At 55.2% G+C, this 20928-nt stretch overlaps 1 protein-coding gene across 1 annotated transcript in view; it reads right to left on the bottom strand.

Annotated features, from left to right (window-relative positions):
- LOC137332553 (AT-rich interactive domain-containing protein 5B-like) overlaps positions 1–20928 on the bottom strand; it is a 105884-nt gene that overhangs the window by 13857 nt on the left and 71099 nt on the right. The window contains exons 8-9 of the mRNA XM_067996466.1: positions 18283–18335; positions 17404–17501 (exon numbers count right to left, since the gene is read on the bottom strand). Coding sequence (XP_067852567.1) covers positions 17404–17501; positions 18283–18335 — 151 coding nt within the window. The remainder of the gene's footprint in view (positions 1–17403; positions 17502–18282; positions 18336–20928) is intronic.

The following is a 20928-nucleotide window of genomic DNA, read 5'->3' on the forward strand; positions in this document are numbered from 1 at the left end:
TCCACCACCCGAAACATTCACTCCCTTCACCACCGGCTGCAGTGTGTACCATCCACAGGATGCACTGCAGCAACTCGCCAAGGCTTCTTCGACAGTACCTCCCAAACCTACCACCTAGAAGAACAAGAGCAGCAGGTACATGGGAACAACACCACCTGCACGTTCCCCTCCAAGTCACACACCATCCCGACTTGGAAATATATCGCCGTTCCTTCATCGTCGCTGGGTCAAAATCCTGGAACTCCCTTCCTAACAGCACTGTGGGAAAACCTTCACCACACGGACTGCAGCGGTTCAAGAAGGGGGCTCACCACCACCTTCTCAAGGGCAATTAGGGATGGGTAATAAATGCCGACCTCGCCAGCTACGCCCACATCCCATGAACGCGTAAAAAAAAAATCACTGAATAGACCTCAAATCAGGACACACAAGATCTCTCAATATCAGCAATTTGAAATATATAAAAATTAAAAGGAATATATGGATTATATCCGGTCTCCTTGATACACAATTTAATGGCCCAACATGGAGGCAAAAAGCTTGAACACCCCTGAACTAGATGGCAAGTGGCATTTGATTTTTTTTTAAAAAACTGTCCCTACCTGTGGGAGGCTCTTACGCCATGCTTGGCACATACGTATCGTGGCATGGGTCTGACCAGATACTCAGTGCAAGGAAGGTCATGGTGTAAACCCACAACTCCACATTACAGTACAGGGACTGAGTATCTCAGAACATCCTCACCACTATTTGATACATCTTGGTGCTGCTAAGCAACAAATCCGTCAGGGCGATTCTCACTATGGGTGGTCCCAGCTCTTATCTGCACTATTCAGTGGAGCGCACAATTAAAGGTTAGGCATTTCCTCATGGGGTGAGGAGAGGCTGAAAGCAAAATAAGTCAGTCAACGATAAGTAAGTGGGAAGTCACCCCCAGTTGCTATCATGTACCTCTTAGTGGTGGTCACATAATAATACAGGAATGACCCAAAATGAGGATGACACTCGATAAAGAAAAAATTATAGTTAACATTTGAAAAAAACATACAAGTCAAACTCCAACAAAGTTGATTTCTGGTTAGCTTCCAACCAACATGCTCATCGGAGTTTTAAATTTGGATCAGTATTTGTGCTTTACTTGAGTTGGATAAGATTACCTTAAAAGAAAATCTTATCACACTTGCACTGGCCTGTACAATGTAGGCACCTGTCCATATCACACACAGCACACTCCCCTCTCCACCTCACCTCACCCCTCACAGACCATGCACAGTACACTCCTCCCTCCACCTCACCCCTCACAGACCATGCACAGTACACTCCCCCCTCCACCTCACCTCACCCCTCACAGACCATGCACAGGACACTCCCCCCTCCACCTCACCTCACCCCTCACAGACCATGCACAGTACACTCCTCCCTCCACCTCACCCCTCACAGACCATGCACAGTACACTCCCCCCTCCATCTCACCCCTCACAGACCATGCACAGTACACTCCTCCCTCCACCTCACCCCTCACAGACCATGCACAGTACACTCCTCCCTCCACCTCACCCCTCACAGACCATGCACAGTACACTCCCCCCTCCACCTCACAGACCATGCACAGTACACTCCCCTCTCCACCTCACCCCTCACAGACCATGCACAGCACACTCCCCTCTCCACCTCACAGACCATGCACAGTACACTCCCCCCTCCATCTCACCCCTCACAGACCATGCACAGTACACTCCCCCTCCACCTCACCCCTCACAGACCATGCACAGTACACTCCCCCCTCCACCTCACCCCTCACAGACCATGCACAGTACACTCCCCCCTCCACCTCACCCCTCACAGACCATGCACAGTACACTCCCCCTCCACCTCACCCCTCACAGACCATGCACAGTACACTCCCCCTCCACCTCACCTCACCCCTCACAGACCATGCACAGTACACTCCCCCTCCACCTCACCTCACCCCTCACAGACCATGCACAGTACACTCCCCCTCCACCTCACCTCACTCCTCACAGACCATGCACAGTACACTCCCCCCTCCACCTCACTCCTCACAGACCATGCACAGTACACTCCCCTCTCCACCTCACCTCACCCCTCACAGACCATGCACAGTACACTCCCCCCTCCACCTCACCTCACTCCTCACAGACCATGCACAGTACACTCCCCCCTCCACCTCACCTCACCCCTCACAGACCATGCACAGTACACTCCCCCTCCACCTCACCCCTCACAGACCATGCACAGTACACTCCCCCTCCACCTCACCTCACTCCTCACAGACCATGCACAGTACACTCCCCCCTCCACCTCACCCCTCACAGACCATGCACAGTACACTCCCCCTCCACCTCACCTCACCCCTCACAGACCATGCACAGTACACTCCCCCCTCCACCTCACCCCTCACAGACCATGCACAGTACACTCCCCCTCCACCTCACCTCACTCCTCACAGACCATGCACAGTACACTCCCCCCTCCACCTCACCCCTCACAGACCATGCACAGTACACTCCTCCCTCCACCTCACCTCACCCCTCACAGACCATGCACAGTACACTCCTCCCTCCACCTCACCTCACCCCTCACAGACCATGCACAGTACACTCCCCCTCCACCTCACCCCTCACAGACCATGCACAGTACACTCCCCCCTCCACCTCACCCCTCACAGACCATGCACAGTACACTCCCCCTCCACCTCACCTCACCCCTCACAGACCATGCACAGTACACTCCCCCTCCACCTCACCTCACCCCTCACAGACCATGCACAGTACACTCCCCCTCCACCTCACCCCTCACAGACCATGCACAGTACACTCCCCCCTCCACCTCACCCCTCACAGACCATGCACAGTACACTCCCCCCTCCACCTCACCCCTCACAGACCATGCACAGTACACTCCTCCCTCCACCTCACCTCACCCCTCACAGACCATGCACAGTACACTCCCCCTCCACCTCACCCCTCACAGACCATGCACAGTACACTCCCCCCTCCACCTCACCTCACCCCTCACAGACCATGCACAGTACACTCCCCCTCCACCTCACCTCACCCCTCACAGACCATGCACAGTACACTCCCCCCTCCACCTCACTCCTCACAGACCATGCACAGTACACTCCCCCTCCACCTCACCTCACCCCTCACAGACCATGCACAGTACACTCCCCCTCCACCTCACCCCTCACAGACCATGCACAGTACACTCCCCCCTCCACCTCACCCCTCACAGACCATGCACAGTACACTCCCCCTCCACCTCACTCCTCACAGACCATGCACAGTACACTCCCCCCTCCACCTCACTCCTCACAGACCATGCACAGTACACTCCCCCTCCACCTCACCTCACTCCTCACAGACCATGCACAGTACACTCCCCCCTCCACCTCACTCCTCACAGACCATGCACAGTACACTCCCCCTCCACCTCACCTCACTCCTCACAGACCATGCACAGTACACTCCTCCCTCCACCTCACCCCTCACAGACCATGCACAGTACACTCCCCCTCCACCTCACCCCTCACAGACCATGCACAGTACACTCCCCCTCTCCACCTCACCCCTCACAGACCATGCACAGTACACTCCCCCTCCACCTCACCTCACCCCTCACAGACCATGCACAGTACACTCCCCCCTCCACCTCACTCCTCACAGACCATGCACAGTACACTCCCCCTCCACCTCACCTCACTCCTCACAGACCATGCACAGTACACTCCTCCCTCCACCTCACCCCTCACAGACCATGCACAGTACACTCCCCCTCCACCTCACCCCTCACAGACCATGCACAGTACACTCCCCCTCCACCTCACCCCTCACAGACCATGCACAGTACACTCCCCCTCCACCTCACTCCTCACAGACCATGCACAGTACACTCCCCCCTCCACCTCACTCCTCACAGACCATGCACAGTACACTCCCCCTCCACCTCACCTCACTCCTCACAGACCATGCACAGTACACTCCCCCCTCCACCTCACCCCTCACAGACCATGCACAGTACACTCCCCCCTCCACCTCACCCCTCACAGACCATGCACAGTACACTCCCCCCTCCACCTCACCTCACCCCTCACAGACCATGCACAGTACACTCCCCCCTCCACCTCACCTCACCCCTCACAGACCATGCACAGTACACTCCCCCTCCACCTCACCTCACCCCTCACAGACCATGCACAGTACACTCCCCCCTCCACCTCACCCCTCACAGACCATGCACAGTACACTCCCCCCTCCACCTCACCCCTCACAGACCATGCACAGTACACTCCCCCCTCCACCTCACCCCTCACAGACCATGCACAGTACACTCCCCCTCCACCTCACCTCACTCCTCACAGACCATGCACAGTACACTCCCCCTCCACCTCACCCCTCACAGACCATGCACAGTACACTCCCCCCTCCACCTCACCTCACCCCTCACAGACCATGCACAGTACACTCCCCCTCCACCTCACCCCTCACAGACCATGCACAGTACACTCCCCCCCTCCACCTCACCTCACCCCTCACAGACCATGCACAGGACACTCCCCCTCCACCTCACCTCACCCCTCACAGACCATGCACAGTACACTCCCCCTCCACCTCACCCCTCACAGACCATGCACAGTACACTCCCCCCCTCCACCTCATCTCACCCCTCACAGACCATGCACAGTACACTCCCCCCTCCACCTCACCCCTCACAGACCATGCACAGTACACTCCCCCCTCCACCTCACCCCTCACAGACCATGCACAGTACACTCCCCTCTCCACCTCACCCCTCACAGACCATGCACAGTACACTCCCCCCCTCCACCTCACCCCTCACAGACCATGCACAGTACACTCCCCTCTCCACCTCACCCCTCACAGACCATGCACAGTACACTCCCCCCCTCCACCTCACCCCTCACAGACCATGCACAGTACACTCCCCCTCCACCTCACCTCACCCCTCACAGACCATGCACAGTACACTCCCCCTCCACCTCACCCCTCACAGACCATGCACAGTACACTCCCCCCTCCACCTCACCCCTCACAGACCATGCACAGTACACTCCCCCTCCACCTCACCCCTCACAGACCATGCACAGTACACTCCCCCTCCACCTCACCTCACTCCTCACAGACCATGCACAGTACACTCCCCCCTCCACCTCACCTCACCCCTCACAGACCATGCACAGTACACTCCCCCTCCACCTCACCCCTCACAGACCATGCACAGTACACTCCCCCTCCACCTCACCTCACCCCTCACAGACCATGCACAGTACACTCCCCCTCCACCTCACCTCACCCCTCACAGACCATGCACAGTACACTCCCCCCTCCACCTCACCTCACCCCTCACAGACCATGCACAGTACACTCCCCCTCCACCTCACTCCTCACAGACCATGCACAGTACACTCCCCCTCCACCTCACCTCACCCCTCACAGACCATGCACAGTACACTCCCCCTCCACCTCACCTCACCCCTCACAGACCATGCACAGTACACTCCCCCCTCCACCTCACCCCTCACAGACCATGCACAGTACACTCCCCCTCCACCTCACTCCTCACAGACCATGCACAGTACACTCCCCCCTCCACCTCACTCCTCACAGACCATGCACAGTACACTCCCCCTCCACCTCACCTCACTCCTCACAGACCATGCACAGTACACTCCCCCCTCCACCTCACCCCTCACAGACCATGCACAGTACACTCCCCCTCCACCTCACCCCTCACAGACCATGCACAGTACACTCCCCCTCCACCTCACTCCTCACAGACCATGCACAGTACACTCCCCCTCCACCTCACCTCACCCCTCACAGACCATGCACAGTACACTCCCCCTCCACCTCACCTCACCCCTCACAGACCATGCACAGTACACTCCCCCTCCACCTCACTCCTCACAGACCATGCACAGTACACTCCCCCCTCCACCTCACCCCTCACAGACCATGCACAGTACACTCCCCCTCCACCTCACTCCTCACAGACCATGCACAGTACACTCCCCCCTCCACCTCACTCCTCACAGACCATGCACAGTACACTCCCCCTCCACCTCACCTCACTCCTCACAGACCATGCACAGTACACTCCCCCCTCCACCTCACCCCTCACAGACCATGCACAGTACACTCCCCCTCCACCTCACCCCTCACAGACCATGCACAGTACACTCCCCCTCCACCTCACCCCTCACAGACCATGCACAGTACACTCCCCCCTCCACCTCACCTCACCCCTCACAGACCATGCACAGTACACTCCCCCTCCACCTCACCCCTCACAGACCATGCACAGTACACTCCCCCCTCCACCTCACCCCTCACAGACCATGCACAGTACACTCCCCCTCCACCTCACCCCTCACAGACCATGCACAGTACACTCCCCCCTCCACCTCACCTCACCCCTCACAGACCATGCACAGTACACTCCCCCCTCCACCTCACTCCTCACAGACCATGCACAGTACACTCCCCCCTCCACCTCACCTCACTCCTCACAGACCATGCACAGTACACTCCCCCCTCCACCTCACCTCCCCCTCACAGACCATGCACAGTACACTCCCCCCTCCACCTCACTCCTCACAGACCATGCACAGTACACTCCCCCCTCCACCTCACCTCCCCCCTCACAGACCATGCACAGTACACTCCCCCTCCACCTCACTCCTCACAGACCATGCACAGTACACTCCCCCTCCACCTCACCCCTCACAGACCATGCACAGTACACTCCCCCCTCCACCTCACCCCTCACAGACCATGCACAGTACACTCCCCCCTCCCCCTCTCCCCTCACAGACCATGCACAGTACACTCCCCCCTCCACCTCACCCCTCACAGACCATGCACAGTACACTCCCCCCTCCCCCTCACCCCTCACAGACCATGCACAGTACACTCCCCCTCCACCTCACCTCACCCCTCACAGACCATGCACAGTACACTCCCCCTCCACCTCACCCCTCACAGACCATGCACAGTACACTCCCCCTCCACCTCACCTCACCCCTCACAGACCATGCACAGTACACTCCCCCTCTCCCCTCACTCCTCACAGACCATGCACAGTACACTCCCCCTCCACCTCACCCCTCACAGACCATGCACAGTACACTCCCCCCTCCACCTCACCTCACCCCTCACAGACCATGCACAGTACACTCCCCCCTCCACCTCACCCCTCACAGACCATGCACAGTACACTCCCCCCTCCACCTCACCCCTCACAGACCATGCACAGTACACTCCCCCCTCCACCTCACCCCTCACAGACCATGCACAGTACACTCCCCCTCCACCTCCACCTCACCCCTCACAGACCATGCACAGTACACTCCCCCCCTCCACCTCACCCCTCACAGACCATGCACAGTACACTCCCCCTCCACCTCACCTCACCCCTCACAGACCATGCACAGTACACTCCCCCTCCACCTCACCCCTCACAGACCATGCACAGTACACTCCCCCTCCACCTCACCTCACCCCTCACAGACCATGCACAGTACACTCCCCCCTCCACCTCACCCCTCACAGACCATGCACAGTACACTCCCCCCCTCCACCTCACCCCTCACAGACCATGCACAGTACACTCCCCCTCCACCTCACCTCACCCCTCACAGACCATGCACAGTACACTCCCCCTCCACCTCACCCCTCACAGACCATGCACAGTACACTCCCCCTCCACCTCACCTCACCCCTCACAGACCATGCACAGTACACTCCCCCCCTCCACCTCACCCCTCACAGACCATGCACAGTACACTCCCCCTCCACCTCACCTCACCCCTCACAGACCATGCACAGTACACTCCCCCCTCCACCTCACCCCTCACAGACCATGCACAGTACACTCCCCCCTCCACCTCACCCCTCACAGACCATGCACAGTACACTCCCCCTCTCCACCTCACCCCTCACAGACCATGCACAGTACACTCCCCCCCTCCACCTCACCTCACCCCTCACAGACCATGCACAGTACACTCCCCCTCACCTCACCCCTCACAGACCATGCACAGTACACTCCCCCCTCCACCTCACCTCACCCCTCACAGACCATGCACAGTACACTCCCCCCTCCACCTCACCTCACCCCTCACAGACCATGCACAGTACACTCCCCCTCCACCTCACCTCACCCCTCACAGACCATGCACAGTACACTCCCCCCTCCACCTCACCCCTCACAGACCATGCACAGTACACTCCTCCCTCCACCTCACCCCTCACAGACCATGCACAGTACACTCCCCCTCCACCTCACCCCTCACAGACCATGCACAGTACACTCCCCCTCCACCTCACCTCACCCCTCACAGACCATGCACAGTACACTCCCCCCTCCACCTCACCTCACTCCTCACAGACCATGCACAGTACACTCCTCCCTCCACCTCACCCCACCCCTCACAGACCATGCACAGTACACTCCCCCTCCACCTCACCCCTCACAGACCATGCACAGTACACTCCCCCTCCACCTCACCTCACTCCTCACAGACCATGCACAGTACACTCCCCCCTCCACCTCACCTCACCCCTCACAGACCATGCACAGTACACTCCCCCCTCCACCTCACCTCACCCCTCACAGACCATGCACAGTACACTCCTCCCTCCACCTCACCCCTCACAGACCATGCACAGTACACTCCCCCCTCCACCTCACCCCTCACAGACCATGCACAGTACACTCCCCCTCCACCTCACCCCTCACAGACCATGCACAGTACACTCCTCCCTCCACCTCACCCCTCACAGACCATGCACAGTACACTCCCCCTCCACCTCACCCCTCACAGACCATGCACAGTACACTCCTCCCTCCACCTCACCCCTCACAGACCATGCACAGTACACTCCTCCCTCCACCTCACCCCTCACAGACCATGCACAGTACACTCCCCCCTCCACCTCACCCCTCACAGACCATGCACAGTACACTCCCCCCTCCACCTCACCCCTCACAGACCATGCACAGTACACTCCCCCTCCACCTCACCCCTCACAGACCATGCACAGTACACTCCCCCTCCACCTCACCCCTCACAGACCATGCACAGTACACTCCCCCTCCACCTCCACCTCACCCCTCACAGACCATGCACAGTACACTCCCCCCTCCACCTCACTCCTCACAGACCATGCACAGTACACTCCCCCTCCACCTCACCTCACCCCTCACAGACCATGCACAGTACACTCCTCCCTCCACCTCACCCCTCACAGACCATGCACAGTACACTCCTCCCTCCACCTCACCCCTCACAGACCATGCACAGTACACTCCCCCCTCCACCTCACCTCACCCCTCACAGACCATGCACAGTACACTCCCCTCTCCACCTCACCCCTCACAGACCATGCACAGTACACTCCTCCCTCCACCTCACCCCTCACAGACCATGCACAGTACACTCCCCCTCCACCTCACCCCTCACAGACCATGCACAGTACACTCCCCCTCCACCTCCACCTCACCCCTCACAGACCATGCACAGTACACTCCCCCCTCCACCTCCACCTCACCCCTCACAGACCATGCACAGTACACTCCCCCTCCACCTCCACCTCACCCCTCACAGACCATGCACAGTACACTCCCCCTCCACCTCACCCCTCACAGACCATGCACAGTACACTCCCCCTCCACCTCACCCCTCACAGACCATGCACAGTACACTCCCCCTCCACCTCACCCCTCACAGACCATGCACAGTACACTCCTCCCTCCACCTCACCCCTCACAGACCATGCACAGTACACTCCTCCCTCCACCTCACCCCTCACAGACCATGCACAGTACACTCCCCCCTCCACCTCACCCCTCACAGACCATGCACAGTACACTCCCCCCTCCACCTCACCCCTCACAGACCATGCACAGTACACTCCCCCCTCCACCTCACCCCTCACAGACCATGCACAGTACACTCCCCCTCTCCACCTCACCCCACCCCTCACAGACCATGCACAGTACACTCCCCCTCCACCTCACCCCTCACAGACCATGCACAGTACACTCCCCCCTCCACCTCACCTCACTCCTCACAGACCATGCACAGTACACTCCCCCTCTCCACCTCACCCCTCACAGACCATGCACAGTACACTCCCCCCCTCCACCTCACCCCTCACAGACCATGCACAGTACACTCCCCCTCCACCTCACCCCTCACAGACCATGCACAGTACACTCCCCCTCCACCTCACCCCTCACAGACCATGCACAGTACACTCCCCCCTCCACCTCACCTCACCCCTCACAGACCATGCACAGTACACTCCCCCCTCCACCTCACCCCTCACAGACCATGCACAGTACACTCCCCCTCCACCTCACCCCTCACAGACCATGCACAGTACACTCCCCCTCCACCTCACCTCACTCCTCACAGACCATGCACAGTACACTCCTCCCTCCACCTCACCTCACCCCTCACAGACCATGCACAGTACACTCCCCCTCCACCTCACCCCTCACAGACCATGCACAGTACACTCCCCCTCCACCTCACCCCTCACAGACCATGCACAGTACACTCCCCCTCCACCTCACCCCTCACAGACCATGCACAGTACACTCCCCCTCCACCTCACCCCTCACAGACCATGCACAGTACACTCCCCCTCCACCTCACCCCTCACAGACCATGCACAGTACACTCCCCCTCCACCTCACCCCTCACAGACCATGCACAGTACACTCCCCCCTCCACCTCACTCCTCACAGACCATGCACAGTACACTCCCCTCTCCACCTCACCTCACCCCTCACAGACCATGCACAGTACACTCCCCCCTCCACCTCACCCCTCACAGACCATGCACAGTACACTCCCCCCTCCACCTCACTCCTCACAGACCATGCACAGTACACTCCCCCCTCCACCTCACCCCTCACAGACCATGCACAGTACACTCCCCCCTCCACCTCACCCCTCACAGACCATGCACAGTACACTCCCCCTCCACCTCACCCCTCACAGACCATGCACAGTACACTCCCCCCTCCACCTCACCTCACCCCTCACAGACCATGCACAGTACACTCCCCCCTCCACCTCACCCCTCACAGACCATGCACAGTACACTCCCCCTCCACCTCACCCCTCACAGACCATGCACAGTACACTCCCCCTCCACCTCACCCCTCACAGACCATGCACAGTACACTCCCCCTCCACCTCACCCCTCACAGACCATGCACAGTACACTCCCCCTCCACCTCACAGACCATGCACAGTACACTCCCCCCTCCACCTCACCCCTCAGACCATGCACAGTACACTCCCCCCTCCACCTCCCCCCTCACAGACCATGCACAGTACACTCCCCCCTCCACCTCCCCCCTCACAGACCATGCACAGTACACTCCCCCTCCACCTCCACCTCACCCCTCACAGACCATGCACAGTACACTCCCCCTCTCCACCTCACCCCTCACAGACCATGCACAGTACACTCCCCCTCCACCTCACCTCACCCCTCACAGACCATGCACAGTACACTCCCCCTCCACCTCACCTCACCCCTCACAGACCATGCACAGTACACTCCCCCTCCACCTCACCTCACCCCTCACAGACCATGCACAGTACACTCCTCCCTCCACCTCACCCCTCACAGACCATGCACAGTACACTCCCCCTCCACCTCACCTCACCCCTCACAGACCATGCACAGTACACTCCCCCTCCACCTCACCCCTCACAGACCATGCACAGTACACTCCCCCCTCCACCTCACTCCTCACAGACCATGCACAGTACACTCCCCCTCCACCTCACCCCTCACAGACCATGCACAGTACACTCCCCCTCCACCTCACCTCACCCCTCACAGACCATGCACAGTACACTCCCCCTCTCCACCTCACCTCACCCCTCACAGACCATGCACAGTACACTCCCCCTCCACCTCACCCCTCACAGACCATGCACAGTACACTCCCCCTCCACCTCACCTCACTCCTCACAGACCATGCACAGTACACTCCCCCTCCACCTCACCCCTCACAGACCATGCACAGTACACTCCCCCTCTCCACCTCACCCCTCACAGACCATGCACAGTACACTCCCCCTCCACCTCACCCCTCACAGACCATGCACAGTACACTCCCCCTCCACCTCACCCCTCACAGACCATGCACAGTACACTCCCCCTCCACCTCACCCCTCACAGACCATGCACAGTACACTCCCCCTCCACCTCACCCCTCACAGACCATGCACAGTACACTCCCCCCTCCACCTCACCCCTCACAGACCATGCACAGTACACTCCCCCTCCACCTCACCCCTCACAGACCATGCACAGTACACTCCCCCTCCACCTCACCCCTCACAGACCATGCACAGTACACTCCCCCTCCACCTCACCCCTCACAGACCATGCACAGTACACTCCTCCCTCCACCTCACTCCTCACAGACCATGCACAGTACACTCCCCCTCCACCTCACCTCACCCCTCACAGACCATGCACAGTACACTCCCCCCTCCACCTCACCCCTCACAGACCATGCACAGTACACTCCCCCCTCCACCTCACCCCTCACAGACCATGCACAGTACACTCCCCCTCCACCTCACCCCTCACAGACCATGCACAGTACACTCCTCCCTCCACCTCACCCCTCACAGACCATGCACAGTACACTCCCCCCTCCACCTCACCTCACTCCTCACAGACCATGCACAGTACACTCCTCCCTCCACCTCACCCCACCCCTCACAGACCATGCACAGTACACTCCCCCCTCCACCTCACTCCTCACAGACCATGCACAGTACACTCCCCCTCCACCTCACCTCACCCCTCACAGACCATGCACAGTACACTCCCCCTCCACCTCACCCCTCACAGACCATGCACAGTACACTCCCCCCTCCACCTCACCCCTCACAGACCATGCACAGTACACTCCCCCCTCCACCTCACCTCACTCCTCACAGACCATGCACAGTACACTCCTCCCTCCACCTCACCCCACCCCTCACAGACCATGCACAGTACACTCCCCCCTCCACCTCACCCCTCACAGACCATGCACAGTACACTCCTCCCTCCACCTCACTCCTCACAGACCATGCACAGTACACTCCTCCCTCCACCTCACTCCTCACAGACCATGCACAGTACACTCCCCCCTCCACCTCACCTCACCCCTCACAGACCATGCACAGTACACTCCCCCCTCCACCTCACCCCTCACAGACCATGCACAGTACACTCCTCCCTCCACCTCACCCCTCACAGACCATGCACAGTACACTCCTCCCTCCACCTCACCCCACCCCTCACAGACCATGCACAGTACACTCCCCCTCCACCTCACCCCTCACAGACCATGCACAGTACACTCCCCCCTCCACCTCACCCCTCACAGACCATGCACAGTACACTCCCCCCTCCACCTCACCCCTCACAGACCATGCACAGTACACTCCTCCCTCCACCTCACCCCACCCCTCACAGACCATGCACAGTACACTCCCCCCTCCACCTCACCCCTCACAGACCATGCACAGTACACTCCCCCCTCCACCTCACCTCACCCCTCACAGACCATGCACAGTACACTCCCCCCTCCACCTCACCTCACCCCTCACAGACCATGCACAGTACACTCCCCTCTCCACCTCACCCCTCACAGACCATGCACAGTACACTCCCCCCTCCACCTCACTCCTCACAGACCATGCACAGTACACTCCACCCTCCACCTCACCCCTCACAGACCATGCACAGTACACTCCCCCTCTCCACCTCACCTCACCCCTCACAGACCATGCACAGTACACTCCCCCTCTCCACCTCACCCCTCACAGACCATGCACAGTACACTCCCCCTCCACCTCACTCCTCACAGACCATGCACAGTACACTCCCCCTCTCCACCTCACCCCTCACAGACCATGCACAGTACACTCCCCCTCCACCTCACTCCTCACAGACCATGCACAGTACACTCCCCCCTCCACCTCACCTCACCCCTCACAGACCATGCACAGTACACTCCCCCTCCACCTCACTCCTCACAGACCATGCACAGTACACTCCCCCTCTCCACCTCACCCCTCACAGACCATGCACAGTACACTCCCCCTCCACCTCACCTCACCCCTCACAGACCATGCACAGTACACTCCCCCTCTCCCCTCACCCCTCACAGACCATGCACAGTACACTCCCCCCTCCACCTCACCCCTCACAGACCATGCACAGTACACTCCCCCCTCCACCTCACCTCACCCCTCACAGACCATGCACAGTACACTCCCCCCTCCACCTCACCCCTCACAGACCATGCACAGTACACTCCCCCCTCCACCTCACCCCTCACAGACCATGCACAGTACACTCCCCCTCCACCTCACCCCTCACAGACCATGCACAGTACACTCCCCCTCCACCTCACTCCTCACAGACCATGCACAGTACACTCCCCCTCCACCTCACCTCACCCCTCACAGACCATGCACAGTACACTCCCCCCTCCATCTCACTCCTCAGACCATGCACAGTACACTCCCCCCTCCACCTCACCCCTCACAGACCATGCACAGTACACTCCCCCTCCACCTCACCTCACCCCTCACAGACCATGCACAGTACACTCCCCCTCTCCACCTCACCTCACCCCTCAGACCATGCACAGTACACTCCCCCCTCCATCTCACTCCTCAGACCATGCACAGTACACTCCCCCCTCCATCTCACTCCTCAGACCATGCACAGTACACTCCCCCTCTCCACCTCACCCCTCACAGACCATGCACAGTACACTCCCCCTCCACCTCACCCCTCACAGACCATGCACAGTACACTCCCCCTCCACCTCACCCCTCACAGACCATGCACAGTACACTCCCCCCTCCATCTCACTCCTCAGACCATGCACAGTACACTCCCCCTCTCCACCTCACCCCTCACAGACCATGCACAGTACACTCCCCCTCCACCTCACCCCTCACAGACCATGCACAGTACACTCCTCCCTCCACCTCACTCCTCACAGACCATGCACAGTACACTCCCCCTCCACCTCACCCCTCACAGACCATGCACAGTACACTCCCCCCTCCACCTCACTCCTCACAGACCATGCACAGTACACTCCCCCTCCACCTCACCCCTCACAGACCATGCACAGTACACTCCCCCCTCCACCTCACTCCTCAGACCATGCACAGTACACTCCCCCTCTCCACCTCACCCCTCACAGACCATGCACAGTACACTCCCCCTCCACCTCACCCCTCACAGACCATGCACAGTACACTCCTCCCTCCACCTCACTCCTCACAGACCATGCACAGTACACTCCCCCCTCCACCTCACCCCTCACAGACCATGCACAGTACACTCCCCCTCTCCACCTCACAGACCATGCACAGTACACTCCTCCCTCCACCTCACCCCTCACAGACCATGCACAGTACACTCCCCCCTCCACCTCACCCCTCACAGACCATGCACAGTACACTCCCCCTCCACCTCACCTCACCCCTCACAGACCATGCACAGTACACTCCCCCTCCACCTCACCCCTCACAGACCATGCACAGTACACTCCCCCTCTCCACCTCACCCCTCACAGACCATGCACAGTACACTCCCCCTCCACCTCACCTCACCCCTCACAGACCATGCACAGTACACTCCTCCCTCCACCTCACCCCTCACAGACCATGCACAGTACACTCCTCCCTCCACCTCACCCCTCACAGACCATGCACAGTACACTCCCCCTCCACCTCACCCCTCATATCCCCGTGTGATTGTTCATCTGAACACAATGAAATTCCTACATGATACTGTAATATTCTTACTGGGGTAAGAACAATAGTTCACTTTGAGTAAACCTTTAGAAACCAGTTCTTCAGGATGTGTTTCCACATACCTGAAGGATTACACTGATTAACAGCTCAAGTCTCTAAATATAGAATCTCAATATTCAAATCAGAGATTGGCCATTGAGTCCAAATTTATAATCTTGTTTTTCTAAATGAACCACCTAGTCTGATCCTATTCTGCTGCTCGCTCCTCGTACCCTTCAATATCTCTCTTTTTCATGCAACTATCTAATTGCCTCTTAGAAGAATTTATTCCTTCAGTTGTCATCTTGGCTCAGTGGTAGCTCTCACGCCTCTGAGTCAGTAGGCCGTGGTTCAAGCCCCACTCTAGAGACACGAGCATAATCTAGGCTGACACTTCAGTGCAGTAGTGAGGGAGTGCTGCATTGTTGGAGGTGTCATCTTTCAGGTGAGTCATTAAACCGAGGTCCTATCTGCCCTGTCAGGTGGCAATATTTGACCAAATAATCTGTTTTAGTGATGTTGGTTGAGGGATAAATGTTGGTCAGGACACCAGGAGAACTCCCCTGCTCTTCTTCAAATAGGATCTTTTACATCCATCTGAGAAGGCAGATAAGGCCTTGGTTTAACGTCTCATTCGAAAGACGGGACCTCCGATGATGCAACACTCCCTCAGAACTGCACTGGGAGTCTCAGCCTGGAATATGTGATTAAGCCTCGAGAGTGGAACTTTAACTCATGGCCTACTGACTCAGGGGTGAGAGAGCTTCCAATGAGCCAAGGCTGACATTTTGGTTCACCCCTGATACTTCTAACAAGGTTTAGTCTTTGTGCATTGTGAGGGAAAACAACTAAGCTGCTTAGCATCATATCATCATGATGAAGCCACACACAAGTGATGCAATGACACATTTAGATACAAACTACTGCTTGTGTGTTTGCTTCACTTTTTTTTGCCGAACACTTTTCGATACAAAATTATGCCTTTTTAAATTACATACATTTGAATAAATTTTAGCATGGATCTTTATTGACTGGGAACTTGAGACTGTCACAGTTCACTTCACTTAGGGCCCTTGATATTGTGGACTGGTTTCAAACCCACAGAGGAGCGGTCATACTCTAGCACACTATACCACTTATATCCCGAGAGACAAGATGCCTTCACCTCCTCTTGGACTGAACCCAGAGCTTTTCTAATGTACTGTGCCAGGAACTGAATTCACACTGTAGATGCTCATTCCACATTGGACCCTTACACCAATCTAACAGATTACACCATCCAGTCACTTATAAAAGACAGGAAACCATCACCATACATCCACTAGGTTCCAGGGTAAAAGACAGTGGTTGAAGACTCCTTTCACCAACCCCACTCCACCTCATTGCGCTCAGGTGCAACAGCCACTGATCTGGTATCAGATTCTGTCCACTGCCTGAAGAATTGAAGGTTTCACTGCTAGCTGGAGTTTTAAGAATGCAGGCTGGCAGTGAGGTGCAATGTACTCTACCTCTCGTAGTGTCTCCTGGTGCAAGTGGCAGCACTAGTGCTCCCTGGATTACCACCCAGCTCATCATAGATGTGTTTCCACAACCTGCGGGCAGTTACCTGCAACAAGAAGCCAGGAACTTTTAATAAAGGTCACGTCTAGCTTAAAAACTCGAATATAAATTGTATAATTGCTAACTTTCAAATTTAAACTCAATTCTACTCAAAACACTGACAAAAGGTTTGATGGGGCAGTTAGATACAAACTGTGGCTCGGTGCTACCTTGACATGTACTATTGGGAGGTCATCAGCTGAACGGGCCTTCCCTTTAGGATGTAAGCAGAGTCCTTAGGGCCTTTGAACAGGATGGATGATTGCTCTGTACCCACAGTTACTAGCTGCTCAGTGAAGGAAGGGAATTCTCACTTCCTTCAGCAGAGTGATGGTTCCTTGCTACCTCCACCAAATACCACAGCCGCACCGAAGCAGGTAGGAGTATGGGATGGTACGTTAAACTTCGAGGGAGGCTGTGAGAATCACGGCACAGGTCACTCTGGAATGGCCCATTACGTTGTGGGAGGGGAGAGGGAAGGAGAATGGAGAAGCAGAATTCAGGGTGATTTCATATTTGGCGACCAGACAATGTGGACAAAATTGTTAAAAGAAAAATGTCTTAAAAATATGGCTGGGGGACTGAAGTGTCAGGGAGGAAAATTCATCTCAAGTGAGGACGGAGGACAGGAGTGTCAGGCAGCCCCTCCAAAGTATTCACAGAGTTCTGAACTGAGCAGCTTCTTCATTACACTACTAGGCCAGTGAATTCCATGAACTGTTTATTTCAAAACGAGTTACGAAGACATGTTTTAATAGTTCTGAGGAAATAAGAGCAAGGAAACTTACTGCCTCGTATCCTCCAAGCTGTTGTGTAACAGTGAACATTATGAACAGATCAACTGGTGGAGAAAGAGAAAGTATGTCAGAGTGGGTGAGCAGTGGATTTTTAAAAATTACTTTAAATTCAATACCATCTATTCATAGACAGACGCTTAGAACGCATATCCTACGGGATACACTCCTCGAATTCAAACACGGGCATGAAAAATATATTTAGATGCCAAGGATATTTTTTTTCTGGAACTGCCAACAATTGGACAGCTACATTTGTAAAGATCATAGCACAAAATCAACCCAGATTTGACACAATTAGCACTAATGTGGCTACATAACTCCAAAAGAACCACAACAGAGGGCGTTTAGGGGAAAAGAACATCAGTTAGGTACCTTGGCTTGGGGGGGGTGGGGGGTGGGGGAAGGGGAGGAGAAGTGACCCAGCTCTACATTAATTATACCTGACTCGAAAGGACTCAACAGTCAAGTGGAAAAATATCCCAATAATCATCAACATAAATTATCATTTTAAAGAACTAAAGGAATATAAAACTATGCAAATGTTGGCAATCCTTGTGGACTGCAGTAGTAAATTATTTCACTTTTGGAAATTTCCACACACTCAAGGTCACCTCTAGACGCCCTCAAAATGAGTGTCGATATTAGAATTTTAACACCTTCAAACTAAAGTTAATACTGAAATAGAACCGTTCAGATTTACTTTTTAAAGGCTAGAGTGGGAATCCCACCAGCAGAGTTCCTTTTAATAATCAAATCAGCTGAAAAGAATTTGAGTTCGCTTTGAAAATGGCAAAGCTGAAATGGTCTGGGTTAATGATGGGATCCAGTGATATTAGCTACATTATATGCTCAAAACACCAGGAAAACCCACTAACAGTGCTAGAAGAGTGTGTGTAACAAGTACACAGAAGTTACATAACTCAGATAATGGAATCAAATTTTGTTTATAAAAAAACGGAAATCTTTGACCAAAAATAAAAAGGACAAGTTGCCTTGACCTAGACTATGGTACATTTGTTCAAGAGCAGACTTTGATTTGATGGATAAGAAATGACAGTGCACCACTGACTTTTTTATTTAAAGTCACACGTGGACATATTGTGACCATGCACTGAAGCTGTGACTGTGTTTTTGAAGCAACTCTAAAGTGTTGTTGTCTGCACTGGAAATGATTCAAAATCAAATACCTGTTACTCATCCACCTCTAAAGGCACTATGTCCTGCTCCATTAGTTGATGACTAAGCTATTATATTTTCATACAATAGGATTAGCCAGTCTTTATTACATTTTCCATCACTCTCTGTGCCTCAGGGAATCCTGTTCTCTCAATCAGTCTCATTGTTGCTCTATCTGAAGAAGCCTGAAAACGTGCAAATTTAGAGTACAGAGATATCTTTACGCATTCGTTCCAGCACATATCAAGTGAGCTTTATATGCCTGTGCTTTGCCCTCCATGTTGGGAACATAGGAACAGGAGTAGGCCATTCAGCCTCTCGAGCCTGTTCCACCATTCAATCAGATAATGGCTGATCTGCTCCTCAACTTTGATCTGTATTCCTTGATACGTTTACCTCACAAAAATCTATCGATCTCAGTCTTGAAAATTTCAACTGACCTAGCATCTGCCTTTTGGGGGAAGAGAGCTCCAGATTGCCATTACCCTTTGTGTGAAAATGTGCTTCCTAATTTCACTCCTTAATGTCCTAGCTCTAATTTTAAGATTGTGCACCCATGTTCTGCATTCCCCCACCAGAGGAAACAGTTTCTCTGTATCTACCCTATCGAATCCCTTTGTGATTTTATATGCCTCAATTAGGTCGTTCCTCAACCTTCTAAACTCCAGCGAATACTTGCCAAGTGCTTATGCAATTCATTTCACCAGTACAATTCTGTAATTTTTGTGAATACTGATATCCAAGTTTAGGTTTATTTCTGATCTGCTGAGTTACTCAGGTAAAGAGAAAGCAACACTGTGATGGAGAAATCTGGGGCCAGCCATGTTTCTAGAAACAGCTCATTCTGGAAAGGACACAGTGTCGTGTTGGGTACCAGAAGTGTGTGTGCAGCAAACTGTTTGCTCTGGTATGGACTTATGTGCCACCATTTTCCAACTTTGATCTGGGTTCAATTGAAAGTATGTGAAAAATTTTGTAGTGTTAAGACGTGACGGACAATGCAATATCATGTTGTTAGACACAGCAGCAGCACATAATGATGGTGTGGATCTGGTCTGATTGCAGGTTTTTACTGTACATTTATTTGATTGGCATATTGTATTTTTATACCTGCAATAGTTTGGATCCTCCCCCTGTTGCAGGTATAAAAATACAATATGCCAATCAAATAAATGTAAAGAAGTGGGACGTGGGGTCACACATGAAGCTCCCCTGCACTTGTGAGTTCCCAATCTTAGGCATACCCACTGTGAGGGAGGTGTTGCATGGAGTTCTTCCACGATGAAGGCTTGAACGCTGCAGGGACTGTTGGCTCAGGCTGCTCTTGAACACCAGAGGCCTGAGAGTCAACTACCTGTCCAACCTCTTCGCTAGCAATGAAGCAGAGGAGAACAAAAAAAAACACTTTCACAATTAGATTTATTTTTAAGTTTGTCTGGAGAAGAGTAAAGTCCATGTTGC

The sequence above is a fragment of the Heptranchias perlo genome, chromosome 14, assembly GCF_035084215.1.
Source record: "Heptranchias perlo isolate sHepPer1 chromosome 14, sHepPer1.hap1, whole genome shotgun sequence".
NCBI classification, from domain to species: Eukaryota; Metazoa; Chordata; class Chondrichthyes; order Hexanchiformes; family Hexanchidae; genus Heptranchias; species Heptranchias perlo.